The 25,033-nt window shown below is 38.8% G+C and overlaps 1 protein-coding gene across 2 annotated transcripts in view; it reads left to right on the plus strand.

Moving 5' to 3' along the window:
• Positions 1 to 25,033, plus strand: part of CUBN (cubilin) — a 256,261-nt gene that overhangs the window by 129,924 nt on the left and 101,304 nt on the right. For both annotated transcript variants that reach the window (XM_070254934.1, XM_023632206.2), the window contains 5 exons: positions 7,624 to 7,783; positions 9,815 to 9,928; positions 11,685 to 11,795; positions 13,120 to 13,248; positions 14,521 to 14,653. In XM_070254934.1, the coding sequence (XP_070111035.1) occupies positions 7,624 to 7,783; positions 9,815 to 9,928; positions 11,685 to 11,795; positions 13,120 to 13,248; positions 14,521 to 14,653 (647 nt within the window). The remainder of the gene's footprint in view (positions 1 to 7,623; positions 7,784 to 9,814; positions 9,929 to 11,684; positions 11,796 to 13,119; positions 13,249 to 14,520; positions 14,654 to 25,033) is intronic.

Genomic DNA, 25,033 nt, shown 5'->3' on the forward strand with positions numbered 1-25,033 from the left:
ATATTTTGCCATTTTTTTCCCCAAAAGAAATGAATTGCTAAAAAGACAGTGAAGTTCTTGCCTGCACTGATACCATTCCAGGCCCCAGCCAAGAGGAAACCACGTGTGACAACTTGGGTTTTTGATTCTCATGGCTATTTTTATGTTTTTTTCATTCTATATGTGCATTCATATGCAGTATATAATATTATTTTGCATGTTTTAAAACTTTATGTAAATAATACCACACAATCTATCTCTTCCATTTGCTGTTTTCACTCAACAATCAGGTTTTAACATTTTTCTGCATTGTAATGCTGTGGTCTAGTGGTTAAGATCTGGTGTTCTCACTGCCCGGCCCTGGTTCTTTTCCAGGTAAGGGAACCCCACCACCTGTCTATTGGTTGTCATATTGTGGTGGCTGTATGTTGCTAGGATGCTGAAAGCTGGCATATCAAATACCAGCAGAGTCACCCATGGTGGACAGGTTTCACTGGAGCTTCCAGACTGAGACAGACTAGGAAGAAGGACCTGGTCACTCACTTCTGGAAAAATTGGCCGTGAAAACCCTATGAATAACAGGAGAGCATTGTCTGATACAGCACCAGAAAATGAAGGGAAGGTGCAAAAAGATCAGGCAGGGTTCTACTCTGCTGTACAGAGGGCACTAGGAGTCAGAGTGGACTGGATGACAGTAACAATAAAAAAGTTGTGGGGCCAGCCCAGTGGGGCAGCAAAGTTCGCATGTTCTGCTTCTTGCTGGCCCAGGGTTCGCCAATTCAGATCCCAGGTTTGGACATGGTGCCACTTGGCAAAAGCCATGCTGTGGTAGGCATCCCACATATAAAGTAGAGGAAGATGGGCATGGATGTTAGCTCAGGGCCAGTCTTCCTCAGCAAAAAGAGGAGGATTGGCAGCAGTCAGCTCAGGGCTAATCTTCCTAAAAAAAAAAAAGTTGTGATGCATTCAGATCTAGTGCATTCTTTTTGCCACCATAAAATATCCCTTTTATGAATATACCAAGAGTCATGCACCCATTCTACTGTTAATGCAAGTTTCAGTTATTTCCATAATTTGCTATCACAAACCGTTTAGCAGTGAACATTCTTGTACGTATTTTGGAATCCAGTTGTGCAAGAGTTTCCCTAGGGTGGACCCCTGGAAGTGAAAGTACTAGCTTCTACATTTACTATATGTTTCCAAATTCTACTAAAAAAATGTACGTTTGAGAGTTTCTATAATGAAATAGGAGAAACTTGTCTTCATATCCATAATATGTAATATCCACAAGACTTTCAGTACATCGTCTTATTTGACTGATGAGGCAGGGAGGAGGAATTATCTACCCTCACGTTTAAGATGATGAAACTGATAACCAGAAGCTTCTGAAGTGCCCGGCAAAAACAAACAAATACACCGGATGGATCCGGGATCCGACTCTAGATGTCCTGACTCTAAGAACACAGTGCTTCCAGGTGTTCTGACCATAAGAGCCAGTGCATTCCAGGTGTTCCATATCTGAGATGAGTGTGCTCTCCCCCTGGCCTTAGTTGGTCAGATGGAAAACGTCAGATGGGCCCAACCCTGTATGTGGCCTGTCAGCCAAAGCTGAGCAACTGAAAGGAGAACTATGTGGTTTGAGCTGAGCGTGGATGTCAACATCCATTTCGGCTCCACTGATTGGGTATTTATGAAACTGTGTTGTGGAGCGGGTCAGATGTTGTAGGGAAGGTGTTTGGGGAGGAACACAGATCTTTTTAAAAAATCGCTACCCTTCCTGAACTGGACTGGATACCTTGTCATCCCCAACGCAACCTGGTACATTAATAGATCTTATGAATTCTTGAACAACTTGTTATAGTCTTACTGTCCAAAAAGGAAGGAAGCAGTAAAGAAAGAGAACAATGGAATTCCCCATTGGGAATTCCCTCTTCCCTTTGGGGATTCCCTGGAGGGTAACTAGCATTCACTGAGTGCTTACCACAGGCCAGGCACCACATATCTCCCCAGTGACTCCTCACTCCAACCCCAGGAGAGCCAGCTATTAAGAGGAAAGTGAAAGTGTCACACTGTCTCCGTTTCCTCTCTCTGCACACGCAGCTTGGCCCCCTCAGTTAGTGCCTGCCTCCATCATTACACCCAAACTACCCCTAGGACCTCCAGTGACTTCCAAGTCACCAAGTTCCACGAATAATTTTTGGTCTCTTCAGTAGAGTTTGACACAGTTGATCACTCCAGACGAGCAAAAGGAGACTCAGAGGTCTAGGAAACCTATCACCCCCCATAATATTTTCAGGAATTCTTGTGTGGCGAAGCGAGGAGACAGGAAAGTGATCACCCTGATGTCCATTTCTTGCCACTGGTAAAATTTCAAGCCTTCTGTTTCTTGCTTCTTATGGCTGCTCCCTTTCTCTCTACCCCTTGTTAAGAGAAAGTTAGAATTTAGACTTCTTTTCTTTATTTCTCCAAAATGCTACACACTTGAGACTCTTTTGTGTAGTAGACTGACTAAATGTTCCAGGCGCTTGCAGGCGATTACTGCAAAGAGCAGCATAGCAGTCGAGTTAAAATGTGATATTAGACATCCTTGTCCTTAAAAATACATTGTTCATTCCTTCCTCAATCCCTCATTTCATACCCCCTGTATTAGTTCTCTATTGCTGCATCACAAATTACCCCAGAACTCAATGGCTTAAAACAATAGCCGTCATAGCTTCTGTGGGTCAGGAATCCAGATGCGGCTTGCCTGGGTCTTTCCTAGCTCACTTACATGGCTGTTGGCAGGATTCAGTTCCTTGCCGACTGTTAGCTAGAGGCCTCCTTGAGCTCCTTGCCGTGTGGCCTCTTGATGGAGTATCTCAACAACACAGCATATTGCCTCATCAGGGCAAGCAATATAGAGGGCAATAGAGAGTGCCTGCAAGGTGGAAGAGTCCATCTTTCCTAAGCTAATCATGGAAGTGACAGCCCATCTCTTTAGCCGTATTCTATCTATTAGAAGCCAGTCATTAGGACCATCCCACACTCCAGGGGAGATTACACAAGGGCATGAATCACTGGGAGCCAGGTCAGCAGTTGCCTACCACCCCGCACCCCACAATCCCAGTGGGGTAATTTTCACGGATTATGCCTCCCATTAAGGCTCCCGCCTCATCTATATTGCTTCACAAACTCCCACGCTTGGACCTCTTTTGGTTTTTGCCTCCATAGCTTTTTAGTTCCCTCCCTCCAAAGTTTTATTCATGTTTTAAACAGCGGTTTAGCCATCTCTCTGCCTCACTTCAATAGTAGAGGCAAATATGTGTTAAGTACTTACTAAGTGCCAGGAATTATCCTAAGAACTTTATATCTTGTAACTCTTTTAATTTTGAGGAACAATATGCACTGTATACTCGTGTCAGTCCCATTTTACTGATTAGGAAGGTGAAGGATAGAAACTTGTCCATGGTAACACAAAATAACCTTTCTCCTATCGCAGTCCTTCTCCGAGAGCCTATGAAGGTGTTTTGCTAAATAAAGACTGTTTTTCTCTCTAAAGAGAATTCTGCCATCAGCATTTAAATAATGCATACTGTTAAATAATACATATTTTTATCATCGGTAAGTGTGTGGGAAGGTAAAGCCTCCCTTGGCTTGGCTCTTTGATTTTCTCAAATTACCGGTCCTTCCCAGACTGAACGTACACCTCTATAAAAATCTAGAAAGGCATGCTAGTCTCTTACCTCAACGATTTTCCTCCCCATGTCACTTTATGCCGGAGCTGACGCTTGTTAACTTTGAAAAAGGGTTGACATTTACCAAATCTCCTTAAGATATTAAAGCATCAAGTATTAAGATTCATAAATGTTTAGCTTAGTTCTAACTTCTGGCTTGAACTTAGGGTATGGAGGGTCCCCTATAGCACCTTAAAATGTCATGTGTTCGGACTACCCTGGGCCTTGGAGATGGGTCTGATGTCCTATGCCCACCTTCTGCCTTCCATGTTATCTCCCCGTGCTGGCGAAAGGCTGGCACTACCCGTGAGAAGGCACCCGGGAGCTGTGTGTGTGACGTGGCCTCTGCCCTGTGACAAGACCCTCCTCCATTGCCCTTTGGGCCCAGAATGTGGAAAGCCTGCCCAGAAAGCAGCCCCACTTGACCTCTTTCTGGCTGTGAATAGCCTCTTGTACCGACTATCGTGCCTGCTACGAATTTGTGCATTCCAGTCCATGAGGGAGAGGCCAGCTTTTGCTTAACTCTGGGTTTTCCTCAGTCTTAGTCCTCTGTTCTTAAAGGCCATTTACTGTCATCTATGTTATTCATTTACTCATTTGTACATCAAACACTCATTGTCTGTTATGTGTGGGGTTCTACTCTTTTAAAAAGTCTCCAATTTTTATAGGATAAAGGTAAGTTTAGGTATTTTGAATGAATGTGTTGGTATCTGGAAATTGGACAAAACTCTGGATGCTGTGTAAAGAGACTGATTAAATTTCCTGTAGAAATTAGCTTACCACTAAACCAGGTCTGCCTCTGTTTTTAGAGCCCTGGTAGTTGAAACTCCTTGGGTTGGTGGCCACTTTTTCTTCTGTGGTTTCAACTTCAAAATTTCATTTTACTAGTATTGTCTAGAAATGAGTTAGTGGAAATTTATGGTTTTTCTTATTTTGTATACTTATCTGACTTTTACCACTTAAACAACAGATCGAATAATCAATTCCCAGGCCTAGAAAACTCTTGGAAGTAGACTTACATAAGAATTATATAAATTGTGTGAATCTGTTACATGTGTAGCCAATAGTAATATAATTTGCTGGTTCTATCTTGGAAACTAAATGGAAGTAAGAGAAAATGCATATCGATAATTTTTATGACTTTAGAATTTTAAATAAATGGGAACAAGTTTTCTCATACTTTCTTCCTTGAAGTTTTTTCTTACAATTTTATAAATTAAAACAAATTGATTTGATATTACAAGTGTTAAGAACACTCAAATAAAAGAATTGCTACTCTAAACTGTTGGGAAAAAACAACTGTCTCTGTGATAACCTGTCTTGTACTTTCATAAAATGACAATTAGGTACCTACAATATACCTTAACAACTAAAGAGAAGAAGCATGATACAATGCAGAATTTGAAGGGAGAAGAATTAAGTTCCTGACTCTGCTACTCACTAGCTATGCGATCTTGGATGAGTCACTAGCTTTCGTTGAATGTGACAGTACTTGAATAGCTAGCACACTTGTTAAGTCTCACTTTCTTCATTAAAAAAACTCACAAGGTGTTGAGGACTAGGTTAGGACATTTGTGTTGGTGCTTGTAAGATTACAACATGTTAATCAAATTTAGGGTGCCATTGATATATAATTTTGATTCAGGAATGTTTGGAAACCTTCTACCTTGACTCTATTCCTTGTAATTCCCCAGCCATATGAATTTCAGCCGTGGTCCTGTAATTCGAGGGTCTCTAGGAGAGGGGGGTGGCTGGGAAATGTACACTTCCTGGAAGGTGTGCCCGTTCAAAGCGTACCAAGGGAAATGGCTCATTGATCTGACTTTCCAAACTTTCTAACCTAACTTTCCACTACTTATTTTGCCTTAAGAGGATTGCAACCATTCAGAGAAAAGCAAACAACTTAGAAAGGGAAGGAACTATATCTACTTAGTCACTAGACCTCTGAATTTGGGGAGAAGTAAAAGAAACTAGAAGAGTCTTACCTTTGCCAACTCACGGTCTTGCAAAAATGTGTGTGTGTTGGTGTTGCTTTTTTGGTGGAGGAGTCTATAAACTTCATCGAACCCCAGTGTTCCACTACAGTTTAGGAAATAGTGCTGTAAACAAACAAACAGATCACCTTGAGAGAAGCAAGTAGTCATGACCAAGAGTCAGTTGGTATATTTCCCAGAGCCTGTAATCCCAGACATTCTAGAAGGTATTCTTTAAAGCAAGACAGTGTTAATATAACATTACTGAAATCTTAGGATATTATAGCTATGACCTTAGGAAAGTATAAAATCAAGTATAGAAATAATGAAGGCTTGGATTAAACCACTGATGGTCATATTTGAGAGCAGGTTGAAGTGTAAACATGGTAAGAAGTTTTATGATGATGGTTTGTATGTTATTTTGGCTACTACTGTTTAAGGTGTTCAAAGTGTTCAAAGGAAGCAGCCATACTAGATTGGAAACTACGTTTTGAATTGGTTAAGAAAATGTAACTTCGTCTTTAATCAGTCTTTAAATGTTGGATAAAAATCAGTTTTAAAGTTTTATTTACTAGATATGTTGGTTTAAAATTTGAACATTAAATGAAACAAAGAAAAAGAAAAGAAGTGATGCTCAAGAACCACATTTATTTAAAATTCATTATTGTAAAAGCTGTAGCCCCCACTTGGAGAGTTAAAAATCCTATTGACCTTTGATTTGTGTGCTTGCATAAACTAAACTGAGAATACCCTCCCAATCATACTTATGTGCTAAAAAGAACACTGATTATAATCATCACTAGATATTTAAAGTCATTTGTGTGTATCTCCTTTGTATTAAATCTCTGAACTTTCTATTTTCCCCAAGACTTTCTTATGAAATACGTGACCATTTATTTTGAATGAAACAGCCATATTTTAACTTCACATTTTAATCCCACTCTGGTGGTTGGCGGTTGATGCATCTATCCTGCTTGATTGATATCTTGCATTAGACACAATGAGAGTTTCAATTCTAGACTCTAGAATCTAGCTGTCTGGGTTCAAAATGACCTGGTCTCTCTTAGAAATTGTGTGACTTGGCCACATAACCTAGGCTCTCTGTGTAGCAGTTGTCCTTTTCTTAAAAATGGAAGGAATTTCAGGAGGAGAAAATGGGATTGGCATATGTGAAGAGTTGAATCCGTTTCCTGGCATATAGCAAGCACTTAATGAATGGTTGCTGTTATTATCATCCAAGAGAAGGAATTCATTTCTTCCCAGTTTATACATAAGAACATTAAAAAATTCACACCCGACACACTGAATTCCAAGAAAATGAGCAAGGTTCAATTTCACAAACCAATACAGTGATTTGGGGTGCGTGTAACAGAACCTCTATTTCCTTGGCACTAACGGAGGGTCAGCTGAATCCCAGCATAGCACAGGGCAGACCCATTGCCCAATGTATTTTTTTAAATTAATAAGATAATTTTCTAAATTAGGCTCATATCACTCTATCATTTGAAAGAATTCTTCTCTTTCTCTTTTTTATTGATCATGACCCTATGAAGAGCAAAAAAGCTCCAGCAAATGTTGGGTTTCTGAAAATGAATGGTTGCTCATAATTATTTCTCGTCCATTTGCTCCTATATTCATTGTTGCATCAAACATTTCAGCACATGTTGTGGATATGGCCCATGATGTGACTGCTCTGGGGTCAGGGGAGGAAAGAAGGCTTTGAAAATGATGGCCTTGACAAAAATATCCAGAGAAACTCCTACTGAAATCCATGTAAGTTCCCTAGAAATGACCAAAGACTCAGACACTCCCATGGAACATGAAATAAAGCACTAGGTCCAGCAAACGTGTTGTCTTCCACCAGCTCACCAATGTGCAGATAGTTCACGGAACATGGGCCTTTTAGATGTAAATCACAAGTTCCGAGCCACTATTCTCCCTGTCGTCTTTCTTTATAGGTGTATGATGATGTAACCCACACGACTACCCGCCTTGCCAGTGTGTGTGGAAGACAGCAGCTCACTAACCCCATCACCTCTTCAGGAAACAGCCTGTTTGTGCGGTTTCGGTCTGGCCCTTCCAGACAGAGCAAAGGCTTCCGAGCTCGCTTCAGGCAAAGCAAGTACCTGTGGGTCTCCCCAAGGCACAGGCCACCTGATCTTAAGTGCCCCTCTTGGTACTACAATAAAATGAGACCAGCCCTCAGAAATTGGTCCCGGCGTTCTGCTTAACATGCAACAACTTGAATAGAACAAAGGAACTATGATCTTCAACTATTCCAGCTGTTGATCCTTTAAATTTACTACTGTCTAACTGTTAGATGATGCTAACTTCCTTTGGATCTATGCATCTCTCAAACAAGTTTTCAGAATAAGACTTAAAAGTATCTTTGCTATTAGAGACACTATGGAAGTGTTTATCTGAATTCATTCGTTCTACTTTACCCATCTCCTATTCATTCATAGGTGAATTATCTAGCATTTATCCAAGGTTTTACACTAGAAGGAGATATCCAGCTATCAATTACAAGACTTGCTTGTAATGCGGAGTCAGATTCTAACCCTCGAGGTAGTGGTTTCTCACTTCTGAATCCTGCCATTGTCCGCCTGAAGAATCAGTGCCGTTTTCCATTGTTTCTGTTCTGAAATCATCACATCTCAGTTCTTCCTCCCAGACCTTCCACCCAGTGCCTTTCATCCGGGACTCTTAGGATTAACCCTTCCTCCCACTGTTAGAGATGAAACTCAGAGCTGGAGGGGTTGTTGGTTGGCTTCAATATGCCTCTGATGTTTATTCAGATGATCCTCGTCCTTCCACATCACTTTAGTCTGTTTAGTCAGTCAGTCTGTTTTGGGGATTTACTTGTATTCTAGTGAGGAGCCTTGGCTAGGGATGGTTTCTGGATCTGGGTCTCCCAAAGATGCACTGTAGGCTTTGGAGTGAGACAGTCTGCAGAAATCAATCCCTCTCCATGCTTTCAAAGAAAGAAAAGTTTCTTAATGTATTTTTTTCACTTAATTATTCACTTATATTTTGCTTCATGCTAATAAAAAGTCCCCAGTAGGTCTTATCTGGACTGTTGTTAATAGCCTCCTCAATCTCTCCCACCTTTCCCTATCTTCCTCCAAAGTCAACTCACGGAAGCCCGCTCTGATCATGCCCTCGAGCGCTCCAATGTCTGTCCTGGCTCCACACTGCTTAGGGAATGGAGTCTGAGCTCCTCTAGATGTTACCCAAGGGCCCAGTACCTGCCTGATCTCTTTCCAGCATCACTTCTGACACCCCTCAAGCGCCCCATGCTTCAGCCGCATCTGTGTATATGCAGCCCTTACCCCTCTGTGTCCTTGCTCAGGCTGCCCTCTCCCTGGACTCCTCTTCCTCACCCCTAGTTCCTCCTTCAGCCACTGTCCCCTTCCTGAGAAGCCTCTTATACTCCAACTGGCAGCAGACTGTCCTTCTTCGGGGTTCCCGTAGAGCTTTTCACTTCTCTGATAATACACAGCCATCTTTGTGAAGTCTTGTTCAACTGAGTATTTATTTACCTAAAAAAAGAAGTCATCCATAAAGAGATTATCCCTATATCTATAATTCATGAGTGGGCAGTATAAGTGAATCAATGCCAGATTTGTGTTTGAATGTTTCAGGCAATTCACAGCCATTTAATCTGCTGTTCTATGCCACTCCTCACTTCCCGTGATTGAAGAATATTGTTATAAACATACAGTGTGTTCCACTTTTTGAAGGTTTACACACAGCTTCCTTGGCAGAGAACTTCCTTGGCATGCATTTCAGAAATAAGGTGGGGCCAGCCCCGTCGCATAGTAGTTAAGTTTGCGTGCTCCAATTTGGCTGCCTGGGGTTCACCAGATCAGATCCTGGGTGCAGACCTATACACCACTCATCAAGCCATGCTGTGGCAGGCGTCCCACATACAGAATAGAGAGAGATGGGCATGGATGTTAGCTCAGGGCCAATCTTCCCCGGCAAAAAGAGGAGGATAGGTGGCAGATGTTAACTCAGAGCTAATCTTTCTCAAAAAACAAAGAAATAAGGAAAAGCAGTTATGTTTTCATTCATCAAATAATTGTTGCATACAGTCAGTAGAAATCAAAAGTGTATGACATCCGTATGTGTTTGTGTGTTCCTCAGCCTGTGGAGGCCACATCCTCACCGACTCATTTGATACTATATCCTCTCCATTGTTCCCTGCCAAGTATCCAAACAATCAGAACTGCAGCTGGATAATTCAAGCTCAGCCTCCATGTAAGTAACAAAAACAGAAAAGAGAAGGAATCCAGGATGGATGCTGTCTGTGGGAAAGTCCTTCTATGACTAATGTTCTTATCTTCTTGGTGGAAACAATTGATGGCCTTCCTCTTCTTTTTTTGGAAGTCCTAATGCCTGATGTGCACGAGAACAGGCGTTTCCTAATCTGATAGGAAGCAATTTTTACTGTTTATTCTTAATTTAAAATTCTTTTTGAGTTTCAAGGCCTAGCAAAGGAAAAAAAACCTATGACCTTGCTGTATGGACAGGCGTATGAGATAAGGAGTAAGCAAAAATAATTGATAAATAAATAGTTTTTGACAAGTGTGCCTTGAGTGTCATAGATGCTCAAGACTGTTACTAACTGAATAAATGAATAATAAGAACTATAGATTGGAAAATTAATAATTCACAGTTTGGGAATGCAATGCCATGAGGGTATTGATCTTCAGTCAAAGTGGAAGCTAATTATAAAACTGATCTTTCTTACAATGCATGTATTTAAAAAATCCGAGCATAGGCCTGGAATAAACACTTAATAAGTGTTTACCTTATTTCTTTTGTGGAATCCTAGAATCTTGTTTTCTGAGTAGCAATCTAGTGGTAAGGATTACTGCCCACATTTTACAGATAGAGAAAATGAGGAGACCCCTCAGGACTCAAGCAAAATGATGACAAAGAGGATGGTCCTGGGGCCCTTATGAATCCTATGTCAGATGAGCCCTGCCCTTCCTTGAGGTTTTCAGGAAAAATTTATGATTTCAGACATAATGTGGGAAAGGCATTAGGTTCTCAACTCCACTCTATAATTAATGACTTGTGTAACAATAGGCAAGTCACTTAAACTAATGAGGCCCCATTAGCTAATCTAAAAAATGAAGAGTTTGGCTTAAATCTTCTCTAACACTTTCCCTAGGGATGTTAAGAGTTAACGAAAAGATATCTTTGTTGACATGCATATGATTTGGGGCCTGGTGATGTAATCCTTATTCAAAGAAAGTTGTCAGCCAGCCAGAAACTGAGCCTTGGATAAAGAAGCCCCCTGCCTTGAGCCCAGCAGGGTTGCACCTACAGATAATTTCTAATGATTTGTAAAGTACTGAGATGAAAGATCTCACTGGTCCAAGGACAGCCGGAGGAAAAGATCCCATGCTGAAGATTAGGGACACTGGCAGAAGAACAAAAGGAAAACGTACCCAGGCACTTGTGGATCTGCAAGTAATTCAAAGCTTTTCCTATAAATGACTCTGAAGCTCCAGGGCCCTGGCTCTGGTCTTAAAGTAAAACTCAGATTGCTACGATATGTGTGCCAGGGAGAGGAGAGTCTGATTTACAAGTACAGGTAAAGAATCAGAGTTTAGGGAACCAGTTCTATTGAGAAAAATGCTTCAGAGAGGAATGCAGCAACGGCTGATATAAAACCATGTAAAGACGATATATTCCAGCAAGACATTCCCCATAGTCCATGGAATGCACCTGCCCAAGGGGCCTCTGATTTACCACGACCAGACTTGCAGGTTCTACAGGCACTTTCAAAAACATCCATTCTGTTGCTCTTCAAAGGAAACCTTTTAGCAGAGCCATCGGTACTTTCCCTCTATAGTCACTCAGCCCCTGTACAAATCTTCCAGATTCCTTGCTTCCCCCGGAGACCCCGCATGTGACATTATCAGAGGTGAAATTTCCCTCCCGGTATTAGTTTTATTTGCAAGTACTTTATTAAATTGCCTTCTCTCTCTTTTTTTTTTTTCAGTCAATCATATTACTCTCTCCTTCAGACACTTTGGACTTGAAAGCAGCACACCATGTACAAAGGATTTTTTAGAAATTTTGGATGGCAGTTACGATGACGCGCCCCTCCGAGGTACTGTGGCGCTCACTTGTTTACATCTGTGGCCTTGGCTGTGTTTTATTTACGTACTTATGTATGTCTATGCTGCCATTCGAGGTTAGAATACTATTGATAAATATGAAGAACAGCATAAGCCAGGTAAAGATAATTAGAGGGTAAGAAAGCAGGACTGAATGTGGGGTTCAAGAAACTCGGCTTGTTCATATTCAAGGATACAAAGAGTTTATGTATTTTTTTTAAAAAATATTTAAAAGTTGCAACTGCTTTAGACAGCAGTGAAATGTCGTCCATTCCAGCATTAGATAGCATTCTGTGAGAAATTTCTTCCTCGTGTCCGACCACAGTTCTTATATTCAAATTGAGCGTGTCTCTTCTGGTTTTGTCCTCAGTGGAAGCAAAAAAATATTAATAAGTGAATAAGTAATCTGCAGTTCTGTTTGTAAGACATCCCAGTAAAATGAGAGGGTCCTGCTGTCTAGCTTCTCAAATGGCCTCAAGCAAAATCGTCGCAGGTTATTTAAACTTTCCCCATGAGTTTACTCCGGTGTGAGCTTTGTCCTACAAGCTCATCCTGCCCAGAAGAGAAGCTCCATCAGGGAAGGGACTTCATTTTGCTCATTGCTTTATTCCCAGTGCCCAGAACAGGGCCTGAGACAATAGCGAGCCATCGATGAAAATGCCCACTCCATGCACACTTCTGATCGTGTTGCTTGTGACTTTGTCTATAAGAATTTGACTGAGGATGAGGTTACATTATTTAACCAACAAATGTAGCACTTACCTTGTGCTGAGTACTATTCTAAGAACTTTAAAAATAGTAACTCAGTTAATCCTCAGACCCTTATGATATAGGTTTCATGATTATCAGTATTCCCTTTTCTCAAGTGGAGAAACTGAGGCACAGAGAACTTAAGTAACTTGACTCAGGTCACGTGACTAATAAATGGCAGAGCTGGGAGTTGAATCCTGGTATTCTGATTCCAACAGCCACACTTTTCTCTGCTATAATATGTTGCTTTTAGTGTTGGTGCATTTGTCTGTGCAGGTCCCTACTGTGCTGGAGATTTTAGCATTCGAGACGTTTGGAGCTAGATCATCTGCTTTTTTGTTATCGCCCCCTAATGTTCTTTGTTGTATTTATAAATCATCATCTCTCCTAAGCCCGTATTTATAGTTTATTTTTAATTCTCAGGTATTGTCTCAAACACGGATCCTGATTTAAATGGTTCTCCTAATAGTGATTTCTTCTGTTTGCTTTGGTCTCTTGTGATTCTAGTAAAGACACATTTATGCCATGTCATCGTTCATTCTCCTTGCTGTTATGTTCATTATTTAGGCCGCTATTGTGGCACCTCCATGCCCCATCCCATCACTTCCTTCAGCAACGCCCTCACACTGAGGTTCATCTCTGATTCTAGAATGAATTTTGATGGTTTCCATGCTACATACGCCGCATCATCATCGGGTAAGAAACGTTAGCAATTGGTGCTACTAGGTTAACGGAAATGTGGTGGAAATCCTCGGTTTGTTATTTGCAACTCTTTTACCTACAAATTTGGGAACTAGTTTCCTGACATCACCTCTGTGACTAACCTCACCTTCTTCCAAAGTAGGTTAACATTCTTGTAAGTTCTAACAGTAGTGAACTTTGTCCCACATTGTCTTTATCCATTCATCCATCAACGTACACTTAGGTTGTTTCCATGTCTTGGCTCTTGTGACTAATGCTGCTAATAGTGGACTCTGGAAGTGGAGAGAATTGGTTGGAATGATCTTAGATGACTTGCTTATCAGCATCTTGTTTCTCCCTTGTGACATGTTTGTTAAGGCAGCCCCTGAGTGACAGTGTCTGATGGCATCTCTTATGGACAGACACTCTCCCTGGCCTCTCAGTTTGGCTCAGGCAGGGTATGGGTGTTGTCACTGATGCAGGATGTATGGTGGCACATCGGAAGGAGGGGAAAAGGAGCCACCCAGTACTGGGTCTCAGCCAGGAAGGTGCTGTTTGTCAGCGGCTGGCTTCCTGGTTATTAGCAGTTAAAAGCCGTAGGACACCAAGATTTGTGTGTGTCTCTCAGTGTTCTCCTGAGAGAGAAGAGCTGGAATACCGCCTTCCATCCTAGGCCAGGGTTAAAAACATCATCCTGGTAAGAAATACAGAGTGCTCATAGCATTAAAACAAGTCTTTTGGGGCTGGCCCAGTGGCATAGTGGTTGGGTTCACACACTCTGTTTAGGTGGCAGTAGCCCGGGGTTCACCAGGTTGGATCCTGGGCGCGGACCTAGCACCGCTGATCAAGCACCACATGCTCTGGTGGCATCCACATAGAGGAGCTAGAATGACCTACGACCCAGATATACAACTATGTACTGGGGCTTTGGGGACGGAAAAAAAAGAGGAAGATTGGCAACACATGTTAGCTCAGGGCCAATCTCCTCACCAAAAAAACCCTAAGTCTTTTATTACATAAAGTTATAGTTAAGGGAGAAAAGGCTTTTAGAAAAGAAACTACAGAGATTTCTTTTTGATCCATCATACCCTGTGGCTTTCAGTTTTCTGTTTTCAGAATCTTTTCTTTTTTTAAAGAGGACAGGGATTTTTTTTTTTTTAATGTGAAATGGAAATAGGCTCTCCTTTGATTCTGCTAAGAGTTCCTCTCGTGTTCTTTCTCCTTTATCTTATGGTGTCTTGTATTTGATTTCTCTCTGGCACTCATTTTGTTTCTCTTTTCTTCCAGCTTGTGGTGGAAACTTCCACATGGCTGAAGGCACGGTCAACAGCCCTGGCTACCCGGAAGTTTATCCCTCTAATGTGGAATGTGTCTGGAACATTGTTAGTTCCCCTGGCAACCGGCTCCAGCTGTCTTTTATGTAAATCTTTTTTTATGGTGTATTGTTTCAGTGCGAATGAATCGGCAGGAAGGAAGCTCTGTTACTAATAGGATGGACAGTGAACAGCACATGTGTCCAAGCAACCATTAGAAAATATGGTGGGAACTTTAGGACGTGTGTTCCCAAATTTCCTCTGTTTTAGTCATAGTTTGGGTTATAAATAGCATGAAAATTCTCCCAAGAATGGTTCTCAAGTCCAGCCTAACATCACCAGAAGTACATGCCTGAGCTCTTGGTGCCTTAATTTGTCTAATGTTCATTTGCAGAGAATAGTAATTTTATCGTTTTTTGAATTAGGACCATTTAGATTCTTCCAGAGTCACTAACATTCTTTCTTCCAGCAGAAATCTCCATCTCAATAAAGTCTTCTTTACCCATATAGTTTTTCCCCACTCCAATCCACCTTTCCTTCTATTCTTATCAGAAGAAGGATTTTGGAAGTTTTTTGGAACTTAGCAATTGATTTGTAAAATCACTCTCATGTTCCTCATTGAACTGTAAGGCTTATTTTTTGAGGAAGATTAGCCCTGAGCTAACATCTGCCACCAGTGCTCCTCTTTTTCACTGAGGAAGACTGGCCCTGAGCTAACATCCGTGCCCATCTTCCTCTACTTTATATGTGGGACACCTGTCACAGCATGGCTTGATAAGCGATGAGTAGGTCTGCACCCGGGATCTGAACTGGCGAACCCTGGGCCGCAGAAGAGGAATGTGCAAACTTAACCACTGCACCACTGGCCCACCCTGAACTGTAAGACTTTTTGAAGAGGGACTATGGATATGGAAATAACAGTAGGATCCCTCCACATTCTCAGTGGTCTTAGATTAAATTCAACAACAATAATGTATTTTCTAGAAGTAGATAGTGAAAAGCACATGGTAAGTAAAATGAGACTTTTTAATCAATCTTTAGAGAGGTCCCTGTGACCTGCCACACTGGTAATAGATGCTTAACCAACTATGAGTGATAAAACTTTGGTATTTAAATTGCTTTTTTTTTTTTTTGGTGAGAAAGATTGGCCCTGAGCTAACATCTGTGCCAATCTTCCTCTATTTTTTGTATGTAGGATGCCACCACAGCCTTGCTTGATGACCAATGTGTATGTCCACACCTGGGATCTGAACCTGTGAACCCCAGGCCACCAAAGTGGAGCGTGGAAACTTAACCACTACACCACCAGGCTGGCCCCCTTAGATTGCCATTTTAAATGAAAAGTTATTTATTATACTATATTACATATTATTGGGCTATGGTTGGGATTTCCAATTCTGTTTTTGAAGAGAATACAATAAGTAACTTACAGTTGAGAGAAGATTGTTTTGAGGATACTGGCCTGTTTATTCAAAAAAGTCTTGCTTTTCCTCCTAGACATGGCATTTTTTACATCAAGAATGCATTAAAAAAAATGAGAAAACAGTCCTATTTGTGGACCACGTTCCAACATCTCAAGGTGCTTTCTTTCAGTCCATCAGTCAGAGGGGGCCTCTTCAGGGGACTAGGCGCATTGTATTAAAACAAAGACACCTCTGCCTGCTGAAGGGCAGTGCAGAGTTTAAGCTGCCACAGGGAAAAGAGGTTTTGTTTGCGTTTGTCTCTACTAAAAGCTCAACGTTCTGTATGGGAAGAAATCTATCTACCTATAATATTTACCTGATATATAGGCATTCCTTTACTGAGCAAATATTTATGGAGCCCCTCTATGCGCTGGCTCATAGTCAGCACATGTTACTCCCATGCTAGATACTTTATACATAATGATGAATGAAACATGATCCTGTCCTTATAAGAAAGTCCAAAGTCCTTCACATGGCTTACTAGGCCTCGTAATTGCCAAATAATAGGGCTTCTTTTTGCTCTTTTTCCTCTTGGTCTCCACCACATTCACATTTTGCCAATCTGATGCTCAGTGGTTGCCAGGAACGGGGCAGTCTCATCAATTAATGTCAAGAAGCTAGTGATTTAAAACCTAAAGAGATTCACTTCATTTATAGGGGATAATAATATACACGTAGGGCCACTGATGGGGTGAAAGATGTCAAATTTGGAATGTATAACGCAAGGCTGATGTATGCCAGATTTCAACCAATGTTAAACTCTCTCACTCTGCCATTTCTAAAGTATCTGGTGTGGCAGTTCAGAGTTAAATCCAAATGGACAACACTAGGTTCTCCTTCTAGAAGATGGGAGATAAACACAAAAAGCAAGTTTCATCCATTTTACTGTTTAACAGACACTAAAGCCTGGTTACTGTATAGACAAATCTTGATGACTCAGCTTTTTCCTTTCTCATCCATAAGAAGTTAATTTTAATTATCTTGAGTTACTTGCTTGAGGTTTATTTTTAAAATAAATTTTGTAGAATGCAAGATGTTCCTCTTTATGTAGATGAAAATGAGAAGGGCGTTCTGGCAAGGCCTGTGGGTTATTTCTGCTCTGGTCTAAACTATGTCCAGATGGGTGCTTGGAAACATTCCCCTGGCGTTTGTGAGAAGCGTATGAGAAGCATATGGAATACATCAAGTTCTAAAATGTGGGGTTTGGATTGTGGACATTGCAGTGAAATTGAGTAGGGAGAAAAACTGCAGAAATTACGTTTGAATCTGCAACAAAAAGGAGGGGGGTAGAAATAAAACCTAAAAAGGAGATTTTTGTCAAACAGCTATTTAAAGGCATTAACAGAAAGTATTTTAAAGGCATTAACAGAAAGTATATTTTATGCTTACAGAGCGCTTTTAGAAAATGATTGATCTTGTTTCAAAAATCAAAGTGAGATAATGAGAAACAGAGATTGCATTATTTTTGTTCCACATCATATTTTTACTAACCAATCTTAGCCAAAGTGTTTGGAAAGAGCATAGATTTGCTTATAAAATGTACTGGCCTATAACAGACTTCCAAGAACAATAAAGCTTTTTAACAGGTTTAATTACATTCTTATAGGTATCGTCTTACCATCATTTCTAATGAATTGTCTTTTCTACCATTTCACATTGGATTATAGCAGTCTGATACTAAAACAGAAGAGAACTGCACTTAGTAATCTTCTGGACCAATGGATCAGACTTTAACGTACATATTGATCACTTGGGATCTTGCTAAAATACACATTCTCATTCAGTAGGTTGGCGGGGCTGGATTCTTCCTTTCAAACCAGCTATTGGGTGATATTGATGCTGCTGGAGCGTGCGCTGCACTTTGAATGGAAAGATTTTAGGGGCGATTTTATGTAAATTGCCTGGTGAATAAAATTATCTCCCTTCCTTCCCTTCCTGCTTTCTGAGAAGCAGAAGAAAACAACTTCAGCATATTTTGCATCGGTAATAATATCATGGGTAATAAAACTGAGGGTGAATTTAAGCACCAAATTTATCAGCCATCTTAAAATGGATTCAGAACAATTCCTTGCCAAAAATGATTGTAGATATAAATTTGCATTATAAAGAATCAAATTGTCAAGGAAGACAAGGGAGGGAAAGACAAATGTGTAGTTTGTTTAGCCTGATGTGGCTATTTCCTGATTTCTTCTGCTGCTCAGTTATCAGTCACAGCTTGATGCTAAAACGGTGTCTAGAATATAGATCCTGATGATCTATACTGTAGTAGCCTGCCTTGATGGGGTTGTGAGAGCCACAGACTGACTGTTCGTCTTGCTAGAGACCTACCAGTGCTAGTATCTGGCTTGAGAAGCTAGTGGTAGAGCTTGACTGACCTGGTCAGCAGTGAATGCTCAGAGGTGCACTTGATACGCAGATCACATAGTGGGGCTTCAGGTGGCCAGGGTCTCAGGACTGGTTGTCTCTACCTTAAGCATCCTAATCCGTTAGCTGAGATAGAGCCACAGGTGAGCACTGTTCTTACCATCACGTGAAATCTTGCAACACATAATGTTGAGCATTGACTGAAAGATACACACAATAGAGAAGTACATTTTCTATTCTCAAGACATTTTTTTTCCTTTCCAACAGTTTCTTTTCTATAGTCTTACTAGGTTGTTCTTTCTTCTTCTCTTTGTCTTGTTCTTCCTCTTCTCAGCAAAAACTTCCTCCAATTAGTTCTGAAAAAAATGATAGTTTGCACTCACCTCCTTTACTTTTTTTAACCATTGAATTACTTTTTTCTTTAAAAATTAATTTTAAATAAATAAAATGTCACAAGACAGCAAAAGTCCCCCATCCACCTGCCTTTACCTTCTCGTCAGAGGTAGCTCATATTTTGGATTTTTTGTGTTTCACCTGCGTGCATGTTTTTTTACTTTTACTAGTAAAATACAGTCATGCACCATATAATGACATTTCGGTCAACATCAGACCACATATATGACGGTGGTCCCATAAGATTAGTACCATAGAGCCTAGGTGTGTAGTAGCCTACACCATCTAGGCTCGTGTAAGTGTACTCTTGATGTTCACACGATGAAATTGCCTAATGAAGCATTTCTCAGAACTTATCCTCATCATTGTGATGTCATTTAATTAAGTGACATTAAGTGACACTTGACTGTATATACGTACATATATGTATATTATACATACATAAAAATATATACATACATGTACATGTATAATGTGTGTGTGTATATATATATATATATTATATCTCCATACACACTACATAGTGTTGCTTTCTGTTTTACATTTGACATAAATGGAACCATACTTATTGATTTTACTGGAATTACATTGAATTTATAATTAATTTTGGGAGAATATTTATTGACTCTTCATATTCTTGAACTTGGAGTATCTCTCCATCGATTTTAGTCTTCTTTTAAGTCCTTCATTAAAATTTCATATTTTTTCCATACTAGTCTTATAGATATTTTGTTATATTTATTCTCACACACCTTATTTTTTGTGGCTATTGAATATGGCATCCACTTAAAAATTACAGATGTAACCTGTTCACCTTACCTAAAATAATCACCTCTTAATTATTTTATTTCTTCCTCCTAGAGCTTATTCCTGCCTCGCTATATATCTAGTAATTTGTTTATTATCTATCTCTCCTTCTAGAATATCATCTCCCCATAGGGAGAAACGTTGTCTATTTTCTTCATTGTCCTATCCCTAACCCCTGTGACAATGTCTGGTAATATGGTAGAGTCAAATATTTGTTGAATGAATGTTGACTAAGTTACGTTTCTAAATTTTTGTTTGCTGGTATAAGTGAACTCTATTAATTTTTGTGTAATATCTTATCTAGCAACCATTCTGTCCTCTAGAATGACAAAATTTTTGTCTCTCTTGTCTACCACTGTATAGTCAGAGCCTAGAAGAAGGTCTGACACATTAAGGTGCTTAGTACGTATTTATGAATGAACGAGCTCTCTTGAATATTGATTTATAGCTCTTCTTCTCCAATCCTTACAACCTGTTTTCTCCTTTTCTTGTCTTATTGCACTGGAAAATCCTTCAGTATGATGTGCAATAAGGTGATGAGAGCAGGTTTCCTTGCGTTGTTTTTAACTTAAAGGAAATGTTTGAAAATGTTTAACTCTAAGTAAATAAGTGTATTTGCTGTAGCTGTTTGGTAAGCATTTCTCATCTGATTAAAAAGATTTCCTTCTATTCCTAATTTTCTAACACTTTTATGATGAATAAGTGTTGAGTTTTATCAAATGCTTTTCTGCAATTGTCATTGATTCTCCCTTAATATAATTTGCAAATTTGCATGTATTTTTCTCTTTTAATTTTTTTGTGTGTGTGGTGAATTTTCTAATAGATCTTCTAATCTTAAACCATTGTTAGTCCAACTTGCTCAAGATTTATATATTTTACAAATTGATGGATTAGTTTTAATATATTAAATAGAATTTTTCATTTATATTGTTAAGTGAGATTGACTTAACCTTTTTCTTTCTTTGAAATCGTTTGACTGATTTTGCTCTCAAAGTTATACTAACCTCATTAAATAAGTTGGAGATTCTCCCTTCTTTTCTATTCTTTGTTACATTTTGCAGAAGATTAGGCGTGGGATATTGATTTATTGAAGCCTTGGATGAATTCCCCTATAAAATCATCTGGGCTAGGATTTTTATTTTCCTTTGTCTGTGGGTAATTTTTATTACTAATTTTTATTGATTTATTGGTCTTTTCAGGTTTTTCATTTTTTCTTCAGCTAGTTGTATTATTTGATTTTCATAAAAAACTAAGAATTCAAATTTATTGGCATAAGGTTGTTAACAGATTTCATTATAGTTTAAAAAATTTCTACTATATCTATAATTATGTTCTTTTCTTATTAGTTGTAGTGCTCATTTAAGCTTTCTTTTATTATTGATTAGTCGTAGAGGTTTATAATTTATTGGTCTTATAAAAGAAATAGCTTTTGATTTCCTTAATCTTTTTTAGTATTTTCTACATTTCTGTTTCATTAATTTCAGATGTCGTCTTGTTTCTTCTACTTTCTTTGTGTTTTTTTCTTCTTTGTTTTTCTAACTTCTGGGGTTAGACAACTAGTTTATTTTTCTTAATATTTGTTCTTTTCTGATATAAGCACTTAAGGCTATAAATTTCCCTCTACATATTGCTTTGACTACATCCCATAAATTTTAATATATAATGTTTTCTCTTTCATTCAGTCCTAAATATATTCTAATTTCCATTATGATTTCTTGTTTAACACATGATTTATATAGAAAGTTGTTTTATGTTTCCAAATTGTGGGACCTTTTTGTTATCTCTTTGTTACTGTGTTCTAATTTAATTTTATGGTGGTCAGAGAACATGGATTTTTGTTTGTTTGTTTGTTTGTTTATTCTTCTCCCCAAAGCCCTCCAGTACATAGTTGTATATTCTAGTTGTGAGTGCCTCTGGTTGTGCTATGTGGGACGCTGCCTCAGCATGGCCTGATGAGTGGTGCCATGTCCTTGCCCAGGATCCAAAGTGGCGAAACCCTGGGCTGCCAAAGTGGAGCGCACAAACTTAACCACTTGGCCACTGGGCCGGCCTCAAGAACATGGTTTTTAATAGTTTTAATATTTTCTGAGACTTGATTTGTGGTCAACTATATAGATACATTTTTATACATGTTAATAGACACATGAAAAGAGTAACTATAGAGAATTTTTGAATTTTAATTGTTGGATGTTGTAGAAAGCTTGTTACTGTTGTTGTTATTGTAATTCACTAGCTTGTGGAAATCACAAAAATCATCTAATTTACTGGTTAGTATGTTTGAAAAAGAATTCTGTCGTGAATTCTCTGAAACTGCTACTTTAAAAGTTACTAACTTATTTTTGGTAACCAAATCCTGTAACCTCTTCTTAGGCCTAGATCTTTGCCTCATTTGACACTCTTCATCACTCTATCACTCTCTCCTTAGTTTTCTCTTGGCTTCTGTGACGTGACATTGACCTTGTTTTTAATTGCTTTTCAGACTACTCCTGTGTTTACTGTTTCCTCTACCTTTCACTGTACTCAAAATATGGGTGTCCCCTAAGCTTCTGCTCTCATCTCTTATCTCTTTCTCTGTTAATTACTTCCCACTTTTTCATTTCTAAGCTCCCAATCTAGCCATGCTTTCAGCTATTATCATATACATACATGTGATTTCCGAGTACAGCCCCAGGGTCTCTTCGGAAGTCCAGACCTACATATTAGCCCCAATAGATAATTCCACTTGGGTGATACACCGTTATATTAGATTCAATATATCAAAAGACAAAATTACATCTTTCTCCTGCCCCCAGCCATTATGTTGTTATATTATATTGCCATTATACATTACTGAAGATAGTTTTCTCAAGCAGATCTGTGGTCATCTAATTTTACTACTCAAAATTCCTCTGTTTTTTTAATGTAGTAAAATATACATAACATAAAAATTAGCATTTTACCCCTTTTTATATATACAATTCAGTGGTATTACATGCATTCACAATTTTGTGCAATCATCACTACTATCCATTTCCAGTACTTCTCCATAATACTAAACAAAAACTCTGTACCCTTTAAACAATAACTCCTCATTCCCCCTGTCCTCAGCCCCTGGTAGTAACCTCTATTCTACTTCCTGTCTCTTTCTGTTCCCTATTCCAGTTGTTGCATATGAGTAGAATCATACAATTTGTGTCCTTTTGTGTCTGGCTTATTTTGCTTAGCATAATGTTTTCAAGGTTCATCTGTGTTGTAGCATGTATCAAAATGTCATTCTTTTTTAAGGTTAAATAATATTCTACTGTGTGTATATAAAATGTGGTTATATATACAAATATATAAATGGTTATATATTTTTGTTTTGCTTGTTTATCAAATAAGTTAAATATCTCAAACAAATTATATATATATATATGTGGATATATATAACCATATATGGCTTTGTTTTTCCATTCATCTGTTTATCCACTTTCTTTATCCATTCATCTATTGATGGACATGTGAGTTGTTTCTATCTTTTGGCTACTGTGAATAATGCTTCTGTGGACATTGATATACAAGTATCTGTTTAAGTCCCTGCTTTTAATTCCTTTGGGCATATACCTAGAAGTAGAATTACTGGATCATATGGTAATTCTATGTTTACTTTTTAAGGAACCACAAAACTGCTTTCCACAGTGGCTGCACCATTTTACATTCTCACCAGCAATGTGCTAGAGTTCCAATTTCTCCATATCCCCATCAACACTTGTTATTTTCCATTTTTTTTATAATAACCATCTGGGGGGGCGTGAAGTATTATCTTATTGTGGTTTTGATTTGCATTTCCCTAATAACTAATGAAGTCGAGCATCTTTTAATGTTCTTATTGGCCATTCATAATATATTTTCTTTGGAGAAATGTCTACTCAATTCCTTTCCCATTTTTTGAGTTATTTGTTTTTTTTATTTTTGAGTTGTAAGAGTTCTTTTATTTTCAGGATACTAGCATGATCCTGTGTCTTTATTCCTCTTGGGGTGGAATTTCTGGGGCATTAATTGGATGTGTATTCAATTTTATAAGAAACTGCCAAATAATTATTCAGAATGGTTCCATCAGTATACGTTCCCACCAGGCACATCTGAGACTTCTAGCAGCTCTGCAGACTTGCCAATGTTTCATCTTCTCAGTCTTTTTTATTTTAGCCATTCTGATGGGTGTGAAATGTCTTATTGTGATATTTAATTTATATTACTCTATGAATAATGATGTAGTGTACTTTTCACATTGGCCATTCACTCATCTTCTTTATGAAGTGTCTGTCCAAGTCTTTTGTCCACTTTTAATTTGGTCATTTGTTTTTTCATTGTTTGTTTGTAGGAATTCTTTTCTATTCCAGATATGAGTCCCTTGTTAGATATACATTTTGCAATTACCTCTCCTTCCCTCCTCCACAGTCTATGACTTGCCTATTCATTTTCTTATTCATATCTTTAATGAGGACAAATTTCTATTTTTGACGAAGTCAAATTTACTAATTTTCTAAATCTTATGGCTAATGTCTTTTGCATTCTACCTAAGAAATATTTGCCTACTCCAAGGTTGTAAAGATATTCTTCCCTGTTTTCTTCTAGGAGTTTTATGGTTCTAGTTTTTTTGTTTACATCTATGAGAAATATTAAATGAGTTTCTGTGTATGGAGAGAGGCAGAGGTTGTGGTGTTTTGTTTTTTCTCCTCCATAAGGATATCGAGTTATTGCAGCACTACTTGTTAAAATGACTTTCTTTTCCCTGTTGAATTGTCTTGGCACCGTGTATTGGGTTGTGTTGGCTGTATATTTGTGGGCCCTTCTCTGGGCTTTCTCTTCTATTCCATTCATCTATTTGTCTACCCTTGCACCAGTACCACACTATCTTGATTATATCCAAGTTTTTTAAACATTAAGACCAAGTTTTAAAAGCATCCACTTAGCACCTACATGTTTCCAACTCTTTATATATGTTACTAATGACAATCTTATGAAGTAGATATTCCAGACTCTGTATATGTTACTAATGACAGTCATATGAGGTAGATATTATTTCCTATCTTTCATTCCCCCATGTCATCATAATTGCAGAATATAATACAAGTTGAGTAGGCCACATTTCTGAGCACTAGCCTGTATTATTACAAATTCCATATTTTTCCTACCTTTGCAGAAATTAAGTATAGATGCATTTGACTGGCATATAAGCTCTGCCAAAATTAGTGCATCATGCTGCTCCAGCTAAGTCTCCAAATATTTTCTTCAAGGTACCCAACGTTCTCACCAAACTAGACCCCTCACAGATTTCTAAATATGTCCCCCCTTTTCTGCATATGTGTTTTTGTATGCATGCATTTTATGCCCACCATTTTTGCACCTTAAATCTAGCATTTTCATCTCAAAAAATCTCTCCATCGAGCTATTACTGAGCCTCACAATCAAATGTGATGTCTGCCTCAGAATTTTTATACC

Source organism: Equus caballus, chromosome 29 (genome assembly GCF_041296265.1).
Source record: "Equus caballus isolate H_3958 breed thoroughbred chromosome 29, TB-T2T, whole genome shotgun sequence".
NCBI classification, from domain to species: Eukaryota; Metazoa; Chordata; class Mammalia; order Perissodactyla; family Equidae; genus Equus; species Equus caballus.